The sequence below is a fragment of the Sceloporus occidentalis genome, unplaced genomic scaffold, assembly GCF_023333645.1.
Source record: "Sceloporus occidentalis isolate IW3139 unplaced genomic scaffold, rSceOcc1.0.p SCAF_1, whole genome shotgun sequence".
Lineage (NCBI taxonomy): Eukaryota > Metazoa > Chordata > Lepidosauria > Squamata > Phrynosomatidae > Sceloporus > Sceloporus occidentalis.
The window spans coordinates 273607845-273623768 of record NW_028316981.1 but is presented as its reverse complement, the minus strand read 5'-3'; the positions used below and the strand labels follow the sequence as shown (position 1 = coordinate 273623768).

Below are 15924 nucleotides of genomic sequence, written 5' to 3'. Positions count from 1 at the left end.
AGGATTTAGAGCAGGACGATCAACGATTGATCATGTATTATTGTTACAACATCTGATAGAAAAATATTCCAAAATGGGCATCTCGCTTCATGCAGCTTTCGTAGACTTTAAAGCTGCCTTTGATACTGTTCCCAGATCTAGATTGTGGGAAAAACTTATGAATAGTTCAATCGACAAACGGCTTCTTCTCCTGCTTATTAAATTGCATGAGGATAATCGGCTGAAAGTGAGATGTAGTTCAGCAGGCCATATGTCCAAAGAAATCCAAGTTAAGATCGGAGTTAGACAAGGATGTGTTCTAGCCCCTATTCTGTTCAATTATTATATAAATTCCTTAGTTCCCCACTTGAATAAGATCTCCTTCCACCCTCCCAAAATAACAAATAGACATGTAAATCTACTTCTTTATGCCGATGATGTTGTCATATTATCTCTGACTCCCATCGGATTAAGAAGAGCTCTGAGGTCGCTAACCACTTATTGTAGTGAAGAAAGATTAACAATAAATTGTTCTAAAACTAAAATCATTACCTTCTCCAAGCAACCCAGAAAAAGAAATTGGAAACTGGGAAAAGAAACTATTGAACAAGTTAAGACATTCAGATATTTGGGAATTGTGCTTCAGGCCACGGGTAATAGAACTGCACACTTGGAATATGTTTCAAAAAATGCACAAAAAACAGCTAATGCAATCCAACAATCCTTTTTTTCTAAGGGAGCCCAATTTATTCCAGCAGCAATTAAACTCTTCCAGGCTAAGGCCAGACCACAACTCTTATATGGCGCTCAATTGGGCCCTTATAACGATCTTATGCCCCTTGAACGGGTGCAAACAAATTTTTTAAGGAAAATCTTTCAAGTTGGTAGCTGTGTTCCCAACGTGGTATTGAGAAGAGAGGCTGGAGTTAGTAAAATTGAAACAAGTATGTGGATTTATGTTTTATTCTATTGGCTCAAACTAAATAAAACCTCAGATGGACTAACAAAATATATCTTGACCGATACCTATAAATCTTACTGGGAATCGGCCATAAATAAGAAACTATTATCTATAGGCCTATCAAAAGAGTTTATTCTAGAATTAAATCTCGATCAGGCCAAACTGTCCATAAAGCAGAGATTACTCGATATAGAAGGACAGATAGAGACTGCTGCCTTTCCGGGGCGCATTCTAATCAACAGATCAATTTCTATGCTGACACCTGCTTCATACTTGTTCCAAATTACATTACCTAAATTTAGAAGAGCTTTCTCTTTAGCCCGCTTTAACGCCCTCCCTTCAGCGGTTCTAGAAGGAAGATACAAGAAAACTCCTTTCAAAGCACGGCTTTGCCCTTGCAATAACTGTGATATTGAAACCCTTGAACATACTTTCCTGTATTGCATATTCTTTAAAGATATCCGGTCTCAACTGATCATCCCACTTTTAGAAAAATTCCCAGGAAGCTCAGACACTGTACTTGTTTGTAATCTCTTGAACAGTCAGTCGCCTAGTGTTGTATATACAGTGGCTAAATTTTGCCACATCGTATATAAAATACGCCCCCTCATGACGAGATAAAACCTCGAAGGCTAATAGAAAGTGTTACTCACACAGGCCAAAATCTGGAAATTATCAGAGCTAGAAACATATTGTGTTACTTAACCTTCGCTGCTTTAGCTGCATGTATACTCATTCATTTTTTATTTTTTATTCTTAATTCTGTTTTTAACGTTTTATTATACAAGTAGCAATGTACAAATAATACAATTACATTCTGTTTTTGTATTGCTGCAATTGCACTCTGTACTATATTGCTGGTCAATGACCGAATAAAATTTTAAGTAAGTAAGTAAGATATCTGTATTCCTTTATCCCTCCACCCCCCATTTATACGAGGGCCCATACAGTCACACTCTGAGCTTCCCTATAGACACGAGAGGAGAAGTAACAAGTCATCACTGCTTATCTTCCCTGTTATATAAAGCTATCCTATCACTCTGAATTACTATAGTTATTTCATAAGACCTACAAAACTGGTGAAATAATCTCTCTCCCTCCAACCGGATTGCTTCCTACAAAGGGTGTCATGAATTAGGGGAACACATTTTATACTGATTCCTAATAGTAGGTACAAAATGGCTAATCTCTCAAGAGCAGCCTAGAATATTCCATACTTTCTTCTTTTGGTTTAGGAGAAAACCTGCTGGAGGTCTGTCCTGTTATGAAGCTGTAAACAACACTGTTAATAAAGCAATGAAGTGACAAAAGCCTAAGTGAGGCCAGAAATATAGAGTCAAAATCAACACAGGGACACCCTGCATGGAACCACACATTTCTTTGGTCAGCAATAAAAGGAAAATAATATTTCAAAGTTAGGATATCTGAAAAAGTGGGGAAATTGTTAGAAATCACTACATTAAAGCATCACTGTAACACAAGAAAATGGACGTGTTGGTAGCTATATAGCTATAGAACAGTGGTTCCCAACCTTCCTATTGCTGCGACCCTTTAATACAGTTCCTCATGTTGTGGTGACCCAAACCCATGAAATTATTTTCATTGCTACTTCATAACAGTAATTAAATAGGTATTTTCCAATGGCCTTAGGCCACCCCCATGAAAGAGTCATTCGACCCCCAATGGGGTCCCGACCCACAGGTTGGGAACCACTGCTATAGAAGAACTCAAGGCCATTTTGCACAATACAGACAAGAAAAGGGGCAATGCTCTCTTTTAAAAATTACCATTGATTTGTTATTTGTTCTTAATATGTGTGCACTATTGTCATTCTAATGCAACCAAACACATAGATCCTGCATCATAAGCAAACTTCAGAAATTTGTGGTGGAAAAGCTAATCTTCTTTTTATCTGTGCTTTATTGCAGTTTCTTTTCCTTCTCTGACCAAGACCTGCTCCAAAGAAATGGTAAGGTTCTAAACTTTCTTTCAGATTAAGTGATATTATGTGAATTTTAGTCCCCAAAAGTAACATTTTCCAAGCTCCGATATCTAGTACTCACCATAAAAGGCTCCAGCTATATGTTATGTATACTTACTCTATAACGTCTTGTTATATGGAAAATGGAGTCAACAAATGAAGGATCTTCAAGGACTTTTTTTGAAAAAAGAAAGTTCAGAGAAACGCTGAGTATAAGCTGCTCCTCCATAGTCCAGATGTGAAACTCGCTTGTTCATTCATTCTCTTCATATAAGAATGTTCCCAGAGGGTCTTAGATGAGAGAAATAACAAGCAAGAAAGTCTTTGCCTGGTGGTTTACATTACAAAAGACAGCATAAAAAAGGGAAAAAGAGGAGGAGGAGGGGTGAAGAAAATAAGCAAATCCAGCCACCAGTTATTAAAGTTAGATAGCAGTTCTTATAATGACAAGATGGAAAAGGTTCAAGGAGCAGAAGAGCTTGGTCTGATCGAAAGGCTCTTCCCAGCGCTGATAGAGAGAAGGTCCAGTGGAACAAGGCTTCTAGGGCTGCATCTGCACTGCAGAAATAATCTGGATTGACACCACTTTAATTGCCATGGCTCAGTGCTATTGAATTCCCAGCATTCCATGGCATTGAGCCATGGCAGTTAAAGTGGTGTCAATCCAGATTATTTCTGCAATGTCGATGCAGCCTAGGCGGGGCAATAGGGTAGAGCTGCTTCACCATACCTTTCCTCTCCCACCATGCTTTGACAGTCATCCTTGTTGAACTCAAGGGGAAGTACTTCTGATCAGACTTGTATAAAATGGTCATGTAAGGATTTTTTTCCCAAAAAGATTACTCAACTCTGAAAAAGTCCAAAGACTTTATTTTTAACCCTCTAATAAGCAGTGGAAATCATTTTTTAAAAGAGGGGAAGAATGTAGCCAGGTCATTGGAATATCATGAGTGTTCTCTCCTGCCTTCCCCCCCCCCCACCAGTGGATGCATGATACAGATACCTTTCTTTGCTTAAGATATCTGAAAAGTGTGGTAGATGGGCAAAAGATGTGCAGTGTAATGTCCTGAGAATAATGGAAAAGGTGGGGTATGAGGGAGGACAGCTCGGCGTCTTTATGAGCTCCTGCTTGCAATGAAACTGTACAGAAAATGCCTGTAACTTTAAAAGCCCAGCTTTGCTTACCTGCTCTGTCTGAAGGGCAGATCACAGAAGATATATGTAAATGTTCTTCCCTATCAGAAAGCAGAATTCAGAAGTTATGTGTATAAAAACACTAGCCTCAGTCTCATCTCTTGATTCCTCCCCTGCTCCTTGAATTTGAGACCCCTTCACATATAGGCCTTCCAGTATCACATATAGGCCTTCCAGTATAACAAATTCAGTTGTTTCAAACTTTATGTTCTTGACATTCATTTTCGTACAAGTATAGAGTGAAAAATACAGTGGTTTTCTTTTGAGCTGATAGGCAGTATTTCTTCTCCTTTTTGAAAGATACAGATAACAACTTTTTTTCCCTGTAGGCCGACGTTATGATGGCAGTGTGAAGCCAAAGCTTAATTTACAACAAGTAGCAATAACACAGGTATGGAGGTACCAGGAAGCTGGCCTGTCCGTTCTCCCAGTGTTTATAATAATACTGAATTCCAGAAAGTAGCTATTAAACTTCTTCAAATTTTAGTACTGTATAGTGTGTTTTTATAGTATATTTTTTGGCATTGGAAAGTTGTATTATTCTCAATACTTGCATCCTTTTCCACATGTAGGGGCATAAGATTTCAGTGACCAATTTTGGTGCTGAATGCATAACAAATTTGAGTGGAAAGTTTGCCAGATATACTGGATACCACTGTACTGCAACATATGTGGATCACTGACAGGGGCACATGTGAAATTGCAGTGTGCAATGCATGCATGTTGTTGCACATTCAACATTGGGTTCTTAGGCCTCGTTATGGAATGACCAGAGACCCGTTGTGGATTGTATGCACCCCATATGATATGCAAGAGTAGGTGCTCCATATATGGACCTTGATGTCAGTTCAGTATGGCCATTGTGCAATGACCAGTGAAGATAATCCACATGTATTAACTCAACGTGTGTGTGCATTTGCAACCAACAGGATGCTTAGTTTATTATTTCTGTAGGAACTGACACATTGATTCAAATCTTAAAACATAACTCAGGAATGGAAATCATGTGGCCCTCCAGATGTTGTTGAACTGTAGCTCCCAGAATGCCTCACCCTTGGCTGTGCCTACTAGAGATTATGGTGCTTGGATATGATTTTCATCACCACAGTAAATATTGGACTGTTCTCAACATCAGTTGAATATACACTCACTAACTGAATTCTGTGTTGTTGTTTTTAAAGTCTACTCAAATGATTCTAGACCTCACCTCTGTTCACCACCACAAGTCCTTTTGTTCTACACTTTCTTATTAAATAAAACTATAAACCTGGTATCTCATCTGCAAATCTCCACATACTCCATAGTGATTTTTAAAGCCTCAGTTTCATAATGTGTTCCCTAAGTGGCCAAATAAATATGTTTGTATGAATCTTTAAAAATAATAGATTTTCCACACCTCTAGCCAGTGTGGTGTATGGTTTGAACATTGGACTATGACTCTGGAGATCAGAGTTTGATTCCCTGCTTGGTCATGGATACCAATTTTGGGTGAGTCACACACTCTTGGCTCCAGAAAATCCTGTGATAGATTAACCTTAGGGTTGCCATAAATTGGAAATGACTTGAAGGAACCCAAAAACAGATAATAGCAAAAGCATAATTACATTTGCTGTTTAATTACATAAAATAATGCTTACACTCTACTGTTTTGAACTCAGTATAGCACTATATTGGTTATATTATTGGGAATTATAGTTCTGTATTGCCTTTCCTCTAAAATGTTCAACATTATGTACATATCTCTCCTTACAAATTCATCCTCATAACAACTATGAGGTTGATTCTTACTGTATGGGAAGTCAAGTTGTCATAGAATTGTTTTAATTAGTCAAGAGAAATACTACTTATGGAATGTTTTGAAGAAATAAACCGATGTCTATATAGTAAAGATTGGTTGTTTGCACTGGCTGATCTGTAATAAGAAAGTCATAAGAAGATGCTTTAGAAACCGTTTGTTGTACAACATTTTTCTAGTTTTTGCTAACATGTCTTCCCATGTTTAGATTAGTAGAAATGGTGGCTCTACATATGAAGGAGCTCATTGGAGGATTATTTAGGTTTTGACATTTCTCTTTCACAGTTTTATCACCATACTAAAATTGCTTTATTGATGGGACTTATATCCAAACACAGTCCCATAAAGCAGGTTAACAAAATGGGAAAATTGACTTAACAACTGTCCAGTGAGGATTTATTGCTCTTTCCCTTCAGTTCTGTGCTGAAATCAACAAAGGTATATTAATGCTCAATTTTTAGTAGGTTCCACAAGCTATTTGCTATGAAGTAATTTATGCTGAAATAACTGGTAGTAAGGTGTGTTACAAATGGCCATAAGCGACGTCCTAGGTTTAAAAAGGGGTGTCACTTCTTGATGTCCCCAAGCCTAATACGTCCTGAGGATGTACAAGATGGCGGCGCCCCATCTACATGGGGGCCGCCATGATGGCATCACGAATGCGCTGCCTCCAAATGAGGCGGCGCGGACGTGATGCCATCGCGCCGCGCGAGGGCACTTAGAGCGCCCTTTACACAGCGCAAGAAGGAGCTCCGTTTCGGAGCTCCTTCTTGGCTTTGCGTCACTGGGCACAGCCTTCAGATGGCTGTGCCAGCAATGCAGAGGAGAAAGGGGCCAAGCGGCGCCTTTTTCCTCCTCCCCGCCGCTGCGGGGTGTCCTTGGGGCTTGAAGCCCCAAGGACACCCCTTTCCAGGCTGTGGGGAAGGGGCCTTTTGCCGCTTCCCCGCAGCCCGGAAAGCGGCGGATCAGGGCCTCAGCGGCTGCCACTCTGGCCACTGAGGCCCCGATACACCGGGGAAAGGGGCGGGTACACGCCGCCACTTTTCGGTGGTCTGTAACCCGCCTAAATTTGGTTAAAGAGTCAAACATATTTGGATATCATGTTACTCATTGAATGATCTGAAAAGCTAGAATTGTAATCTCAGTTGTCTTATTTGCTTTCACACAGGTTGTGAATTACAACATAAGTACCAAGGAGAATTCGGAGAGAGAGTCAGTCATCCACAGCCACTACAGCCCTCTCAATGTCACGGTTAATGGAAGCCCCTGTATTTTATTTTGGGCCAGAAGAATCATGATTAAGTTTCAGAATCACACTCAGTTGGACTTAACAGACAGGACATTTGGTATTCATGCAACTGTGGATGTTGCTGATTCAAACTGCAGTGAAGAAAATGCAATGTAAGATTATCCTACTGTGTGAAAGTTGCTAAGGTCTTGTATATAATCAAAGCAAAGGTAGACAAAATCTGTGTAGTATTGTTCTTGAGATGAAAACCAAGTGCAGGCCCTAGAGTTGAGGTGAGATTCAAATGCTCTTTCAGATGCTGGACTTCAAGTCCCAGCAGCTCTAGCCAGCATTGACAATAATGAGGAACACTAGGAGTGGCAGTCTACCATTTGGAGGGCTGCAGGATTCCCACCTCTCCCCCAGAACAAAGAAATAGATTGGTGGAACAGTGTGGGGGCTGGGGAGAAGTTCCAGGATTACAGGAGCTAAGAGGCAGAAAGATGAGAAGGATCCAAATTCTAGATTGTGTAAAAATGTTAGATTGCTTGATACATCTAATTCAGCTACCTTTCCACTTCCTCTTCCTCTTCTACTTCCTCTTCTATCACCACTACTTCCTTCTCCTATCTTTTGTCAGTTTAATCTGATCTTGCTCTATTTTTGTTCTAGGCTTTCACTTAATTTTGGTGATATCGACAATTTGAAGGGATTTATTATCAGGTACCATTTTCAAATATGTCAGATTCCAGTTTATCTCTTGCTGCGGAACCACTAAATATTCTTGTGGTATCAAAAAACAAACACATTTTATGGCAAATATCATGCACGGTATGTCAAACAAAACTGTTTTATCTTTAAAGTGCCCCAAGACTGATAGAGCTGGAAGGACAATTGAGTCCACTCTCCTGTTCAGTGCTGGAATGTTTCCCCTGGATCAGCAAACATATTAAAATTGATTGTGACTCTTTGCTTAGACATGATAAAGTTCTGTTACCTGATAAAGTTCTTATTGTGGAAGATGTTATTGTTAATTTTTTTAAAAACAAACCATTAAAATAAAACATCCAGGGGAAAATCAATACCCATTCATTTCCTCTGGAAAGTTAACTATATCCCTGCCCCTTGCCTATTGAAATGAATGGTACTTTCCACTAACATTTGATAGAAATTTAATAACAACGACAAAAAAGGTGATACCACATCTCTTTGCCAATTTTGGGGTTCTCAGTTGTTTTAAAGACTGATCACTGAATGGAGAAGCAAAAAGTTGCTATGAGCAACTTTTCAGTAGTTTTATTTCACAGTTATTAAGGCATTTGATTTGGATCCATAAATACATCTGATCACACAATTTATTTTTTAACATAGTTTGATGCTGCATACACACACACACACACACACACACACACCCTCCCCTGTTTTATTTAAATCAATTCAGAGAATTAGGTTAGACTAGAAGGTGGAAATTGGGCCCATGGAACATACAAGGTGGAAGAGGAAAATGAAGCCAAGCCTCCAAGGTCTGAGTCAAAACATTTTTACCAGTATATTACACTAGCTATCCCCTCTCCCCTCAAAAAAGTAAAAAGAAAAGCCAACAGTTTCCCCCATATAGAATGGGCATAGTGCCGAAGATGAAAATTTAGGTGGGTTACAAACCGCCATAAAGTACACGCTCTGCGCGTACTAGGGTTAGGAAGGGCCGTATTAGGGTTAGGAAGGTTCTTACTTTCCTCACGGTCCTTCCTCTCAGTACGCGCGGAACGCGTCATAAATGGCGGCGCCCATCCACATGGGTGCTGCCATTTTGACGTCTTGGACGCTGTGCATCCAGATGTGTCACGGCGGAAGTGATGCCGTGAGGGCGCGCTCTACCCCTCGCGGCACCACTTCCGCGTTTCGAAAAGGAGCGCCATGTCGGTGCTCCTTTTTTGCTGCGCGGGGAAGCCTCGCGGTCTGGCCGCTGGGGCTTCCCTACGCAGTGAATGGCAGAGGTGGGAAAATGGCCCCTTGAGGGCCGTTTGTAACCCGCCTTAGTGAAGCTAATCCTTTTCTTTCTAGCTTTCTACTTCTGTGAGTAATTTTCAGAGTTTGGAAAAGTTACTGGTTGGAACTTCAACCCCTCTAGAATCCTCATGCTGATCAGGAAATTCTGTAACTTGACACCCCAAAAGGTAACTTTTCCCAGCTCTGGTTTTCAAAGCACATTCTCAGTGTTACTTAGTCATCAGGATAGACACAGTGGTTTGATAAGGGGACTTACAAATATAAATACAACATCTTCTTACTTCTTCCTTCTTTGCTATTATCTTGAACTTTGTAGCTATTTGCCAAGGACTGTTCTTCAGAATTAATGGAAGGGGCAAGGATGAAAGAGTTGCTTATTCATTTAACAAAGAAATGACATGCAGTAGTAAAATAGATTTAGTATGTCAGCTTCATAAAAAATAAAATAAAGCTGGGGTGGTGTGGTAAGATTTATTGGAGTTGTTAAAATATTTCTTTTCTTTTACTGATTTTCCCCCCTTTTCTAGATTCTTACTGACAAACAGTTATTACAAGCTGTCTATTCAGAATTGGTTCACCTTGCACCGAATCCAGCTTGTTTACAACCACTCTGTACAAGCCACTTTCAACGCAACACGAATCCATGCTCCAGCCATTTACTCCTATCACTGTGAACATGTTAGCAGCTTGCAGAGATATGATGCACTCCTGACACCCAGCTCTGCCACTGATGCAGCCAAGCTCTGGGAAGTTACTTTTATTGACTTTCAGGTAATGTGTGGCAAACATTTAATGAAAAGTAGCAAGTACCTAGACAGACAGCTCTGGGGGCATTAGCAGTGAGAAAGCTTTATCCCCTGTGGAAAGCAGATTGTCAGGATTTCCAGGTAGAAGTAAAGAAGTAGGATTTGAACCAAAAAGACAGTCTCACATTGCTTGTTGTACTATGTGCTGTGCAGTTCCAAGCATGTTTGCTTGGAAGTAATTCTTGCTGTGTTCAGTTGGGGTCCCTAATAACTGTGCTTCAAATTGTAACCATAATTTCATTTCAGGGTTGATGTATCTGTTTGCAGGGTAAACTTACTTTGCTTGTTGTAAAGCATATTTGTTGATAACTCTCATCAGTCTGGCATGTGGGACAAATAAGTGCATCGGTATTTCCCGCCCAAAATCTTCATGTAGGACCATGTATCAAATTAACCCTACTCTAATTATAATCCAGTTACCATTAGGATAAAAACCAAAAATAACCACTAAGTCTTCAGTAGTTTTTGTACTTAGCATAATTCAAAACATCATTACACAGACACATGTCATATTGAGTTTGATAGGTTTTACTTCCTATTAAACATGCCCATGTGTAAACATGTAGTTTAATGGTTTGTGTGTTGGACTAGTACTCTAGGAGACCAGGGTTTGAATCTTTACTCGCTCATGGAAACCTACTGGGTGCTGTGGGGCATACTGTATCTCACTCTCTCAACTTCAGAGACAATGGCAAACTCCCTATGAACAAATCTTACCATGAAAACCTGTAATAAGTTTGCCTTAAGTCAGAGGCAAAGTCAGAAGTCAAAGTAAGACATCATAAATGACTTGAAAGTACACAAAAACAAACAACAAAACATGACCAAGATGTCTTAGACTGACAGTAGACATTGTGCTATATGGACCTTCACATATAGTTTTCCTTACTGAAATATCTAGGTAGGGAAATGTTTGATGTGGCATCATCATTGTTGACTGCTTGCATGTTGTGTAATGCATGAGAAAGTGCTCATTTTTAAAGCACATGCTGTTGTAAGAGGAAGAGAAAATAGATATACGATGTTGTTTTGAGGGGAAAATGCATATATATATATATATATATATATATATATATATATATATATTTAAAATGTTGAGCTTTCCCCTTTATTTCATTGGTTTAAGTGGTTAGGGCCACTCTGTGGATGTTTCACCCTCTGCAGTTCAGGGTCAAGAACACTCTTGGGTCACTTGATGAGGGCAGCTAAGGAGAGGCTATAATACTTGCTACTGACTCTTATCTCCTTAGGAGGATAAAGAAAGTAGGAAGGAGAGGGGAACTGCTCACTACAAAGCAGACAATTTAGCCAAGAAGGCTAAATCCTTCTTGAACAAACACTCCCCATTTGTTTGAAGTTGCAGTTGGAATGTGTAGCTGTGATTTGTAATAGATGCAAGTTCTATCTTGAGGTTTTTATTCATCTATACTGGAGGCTTCTGGAATCTCGGCAAAACAAAACAAAACAATTAGTTGCATAAGAATAACATATATTCAAGATGTGTACAGCTGACTAACTTCACATATATGGCTTGGTTTTGGGACTGGCCACCTGTCAAGGTTCAGTTAAGCCAGTGCTTCTCAATTATTTTCTGTCATGCCCCCCCTAGGAAGAAGAAAACATTTCACGCTCCTCCCCCCGCGACTGTAAATAGTATCATTTGTCTATAAAATGCCCCTCTTTATGGAGCCTCGCGCCCCCCCTGGGGGGCCCGCCCCACTATTTGAGAAGCACTGAGTTAAGCCATCTATGGCCTGTTACAGACTGCCAAAATAAAGCTGCTTCAGGTCTCTTTGGAGGTATGCTGTTTAAATGATGCATGCATACTAAGAATCCAGAAGCTGCACCAAAGCTGCACTGCAGTGCTTAGGAATGGAGTGTGGCTTTGGTGCGACCTCCGGACTCTTAGGACACATGCATCGTTTAAATAGCATACCTCCAAAGAGACCCGAAGCAGCTTTATTTTGGCAGTCTGTAACAGGCCTATGTCTTTAATATGTTTCATTGTTATGCGATCTATTGTTAAGATTCTAATTAGCTGTATATGTCTTTTACATCCAAGGTGGCTGGAGCTTCGGGGTGCAGAGATCCAAAACACCTGCAGGACAAAAGTCTGGGAGCCACTGGCCTAGGGTGTCAGTTCCCTTCTCCAAGCTTTTGCCCCATAAGAACTTTCTTCCCATAGGAATGTCTCCTTTTCTCGGGTGGCTCATATTCTTTCCATGTTTAATGCAAGAGCCATTTTACAGTTCATTGGTATGAAACATCTGGTTATCTGGTACTGTCCCTCTCAGATAAATAGCAGTCTCATCCATCCTACAGACTCCTGGGATTTGTAGTTTTGTGAGGCAGCAGCACTCTTTGTCAGAGAAAAATGAAAGACCTTAGAAATCTACAAATTTTAGTATTCAGTAGGATGGATCTAACAGCTCTTAAAATGTGTAAAACTGCATTATTTCTACACTGTAGATACATCCTAGACATGAAGGATGATTTCATAGACCCAGGGGTGGTATTTCTTTCAGAACAGGGGAATCAGCACACAGGAGGTACAGGGAGATGAGAAATCTACTTAAGAACAGTTTTCTCCTAACACCTATACAGTATATAGTTTGAGATAGGAGGACTGGGAAATGCTTAGGTTGTTCTGGAGTTCACCTCCCAGAAGCTGTGACCACAATGATGAATGAAAAGGGGTTTGTGGAGTTTTAGTCCAAAAACATCTAGAAGGCTAAAAGTTTCTCACTCCAGGACCTACTCAATTTGTGATTTTTTTTTTTTTTTAATAAAAAAGATCTCAAAGAACTTTAATATAGATGTATGAGGTTTCTATCTCCTAATTCAAAAGATTTGGAAAGGCATTTCCTTCCAAGAGTTTTTTATGTCAGTCATGCCCTGGTTCTCTCTTTGTCCTGTGCCCATAGATGTCATCACCTATTTCCCTTACTTAGTAGCTTCTTGCTATGGTTCTCTTTCCCTTTCCCTTCTCTTTTCAGTGGCTCCTTCAGTGTTGAAGGGGATCTTGATCTGTCTTATTTTATCCATCTCTTTCACACTGCTATCACCACATATTAAATGCCCTGGAAACTGCTGTTAATTCTGTTGGAGAAGAGTTCTTCTTCAGCAATGATTAAAAATGGAAATGGATAAGACCTCAGACCACCCAGATATCCTAAAGGCAACAGATGCTGTCTGATATTGGATGCTAACCAGGTTCAGCCCTGGTTAGCACTTGGATGGGAGACTGCCAATGAATACCAGGGGTTATAGGATAAATTTCAGAGGAAGGATCTGCCAAAACCACCTCTGACTATTTCTTGCCTATGAAAACCCTAAGAAAGTCATGAGGTCATCATAAGTTGACAGGCGATGTCAAGACATACACACACACAAGAACTCAGAACTATACTGCTTACCCCTGTATTGAAGTTAAGCATTAGGAGCTTGGAGTTAATGGATTTCAGCAGCTCTTAGAATGTACTGCCAATCAGTTTTGCACTAGTCTGTCTCTACTTAAAAAATAGAGGTTGGAAAATTAATTTTGTGGACCACAACTCTGAGAATACCCAACCAGTGCTGGACAGCTTCCCCTGAACTTGAGTACAGTGGACCCGTTAGAGTTTGGTTCCAGGAACCCCCATGGATACCAAAATCTGTGGATGCTTATGTCCCATTAAATACAATGGCATAATAAAATGGTTTCCCTTATATAAGATGACAAAATCAAGGTTTGCTATTTGGAGTTTATACTTTAAAATTTTATTTTTAGTGCTTGAATCCATGGATAAAGAATCTGTGGATACAGAGGGCTGACTGCAAAATGCTTCTTCCACCAAATCAATTTATTAAGGTAATGGTGTGTGGCCATCCAGATGTTATTGGACTCTTCAACCCCTATCAACCATGAGCAGCATAGTAAATGGTGAAGGATGATGGGACTTGTAAATCAACAATATTCAAAAGGCCACACATTCCCCACCCCTGCATAATAGTTTTCCTTGACAGCATACAACAATAAAACACAAATAGCTAAAAAGTCAGAAAAATGACTTACAGTTATTGAGGTTAAAAAAAAACTTCTTGATTAGCCTTGGGGACAAAAATAATAAAGTGCTTTTAGCCAGGAGTGGGAGATTGTTTTAATTAACCCTCCTTTTTTATTGTCTTACCAGATTCAAGGATTTAACATTGAAGATGGGCAGTTTGCTTATGCGAAAGACTGTGCCTCTCTCTTCCCACCTGCAATCCTGATGGGCTTGGTGATGTCTCTGATCTTGCTTCTTGTCTTGGCCTATGCTCTCCATATGCTGATACACTTGAAGTCTCTTGATAGGCATTATGAATGCAAAGCTTCTCCTGCTTATTTCCCACAGATGAAAGATATTGATACAGTGGATGAAAAGGAACCCCTGAGAAATAATGGAATGGAAGTCTATGAACTTAGAAGCCAACAGTATTCTAAAATTTATATTTAGCTATTGTCTTTGTTTTTCCACGATTAGGCAAACAGACTGCTGCTGGGGAATTTCTGCATCCTATGGGCTCATGTTAGAATTTTGAGTATCTCAACTTTGATTTAAATAAATAAATTAAAAAGATTTCTAGTCATCATGACTGTGAGAGAAATATGGAAGTGCTACAACAGTGTGTCCTAATTTCTCAGAGAGCCCAAAAGCAAATCAAAAGGGCATCATTTATAGCCAACATGAAAGGCAAGAGGAGATGATTGCCTCATGGTCATCTGCTTCAGACAGAGAATACTGCATGGTAACATTGCCCAAAACGTTTATCTTGGAGGATGGGATCTATTGGAATTGAAAAGCTCCTTCCAAAATGAAAGTAAAATGCCGCAACCAAAGATGTACCACAAAAGTGAAATTTGGGACAAGATTCTTCAAATGTTGCCCACTCAAATCTATGATCTTTTTGTTGTTGTAATGACACTGGAGGACTGAACCACAGCTGGTGCTTAAGGTTACTTAGCAAGGCTGATAGAACAATGATTTTATGCTGCTGGAAAACCACCAGTCATTGGAAAGAATAAACCAGTTGTACATAAAAAAATGACAGTAGAAATCTCTTGTGTTCGTTCCTAATCAGCTGCAAAATGATGTGTAAACATCCCTGTCATCATATCTGTTTGCATGGCAGAAATGCAGTCTGTTGGCCAAAAAGCAACTGGTGTATGTCTTAAGATATGCAAATTGTGTCAGTTAACATCTCAATATGTTATGCAGATTTGCTGTGGATCTCTTTATCTTGTAATGCTTTTCTAAGGGTGCCCTCAGCGCTGAGCAATTTTCTCACTTCTGTTGTATTTCAATGAAGTTATGAGCACTTTCTTTTTGATGTTCCGTTCTTCTAATATTTAGCTAAATGTTTTTTACTACACGGCTTCTCTGATAAATGATCAAAGGATACCAGTCTCTTGGCATTAATTTCCTAAATTTGTCACTGAGTACAAGGTAAAAGAATGCGAGATCTAAGTGGGGAGGAAGAAATTAGTGTCATGAAGATTGTCCATGTTGCTGCAAAAGAAAAGCCCTTGTCTTTGCCACTAATTTACAAACCTCTGCAAATCACTTTCAATAATGAAGCCTTTGAAAGAACTGAATAAACACATCTTTCAAAGGCAAGAGGGCTCTTATTGAGTATAAATAGTTCACATATGGAAAGTCTTTCTTTATTCCAGTGATGGGTAGAATGCTACCATGGGTGCAATTTTAATTGGAATATTTACGCAAAAGTAGACCCATAACATGGTCCTCCTAGGATATTATTATGTACACAGTAGTCAGTATAAAATATATATATTAAAAAAGGTGCAGAAAAGGATGAATATTCGAGGGCCTAGAGCAACTTTGCCATGAGGAAAAGGTGAGAATGTTTGGAGCAATAAAAGGGAGTTATAATAGGACATAAGATAAGGGTGGGCAGTTAGGGGCCAGTCATCCTCAACCTTCTTCCTGG

At 39.6% G+C, this 15924-nt stretch overlaps 1 protein-coding gene across 6 annotated transcripts in view; it reads left to right on the top strand.

The window, feature by feature from the left end:
* LOC149323875 (V-type proton ATPase subunit S1-like protein) overlaps positions 1 to 15374 on the top strand; it is a 33892-nt gene extending 18518 nt beyond the window's left edge. For 4 of the 6 annotated variants that reach the window (XM_089493666.1, XM_089493674.1, XM_089493681.1 and 1 more), the window contains 7 exons: positions 2869 to 2909; positions 4445 to 4506; positions 7079 to 7311; positions 7811 to 7861; positions 9676 to 9919; positions 13724 to 13804; positions 14127 to 15374. In XM_089493666.1, coding sequence (XP_089349792.1) covers positions 2869 to 2909; positions 4445 to 4506; positions 7079 to 7311; positions 7811 to 7861; positions 9676 to 9919; positions 13724 to 13804; positions 14127 to 14429 — 1015 coding nt within the window. In that variant the 3' untranslated portion in view covers positions 14430 to 15374. The remainder of the gene's footprint in view (positions 1 to 2868; positions 2910 to 4444; positions 4507 to 7078; positions 7312 to 7810; positions 7862 to 9675; positions 9920 to 13723; positions 13805 to 14126) is intronic. The other 2 variants (XM_089493697.1, XM_089493703.1) reach the window with 2 other exon arrangements.
* Positions 15375 to 15924: the final 550 nt, after the last annotated feature.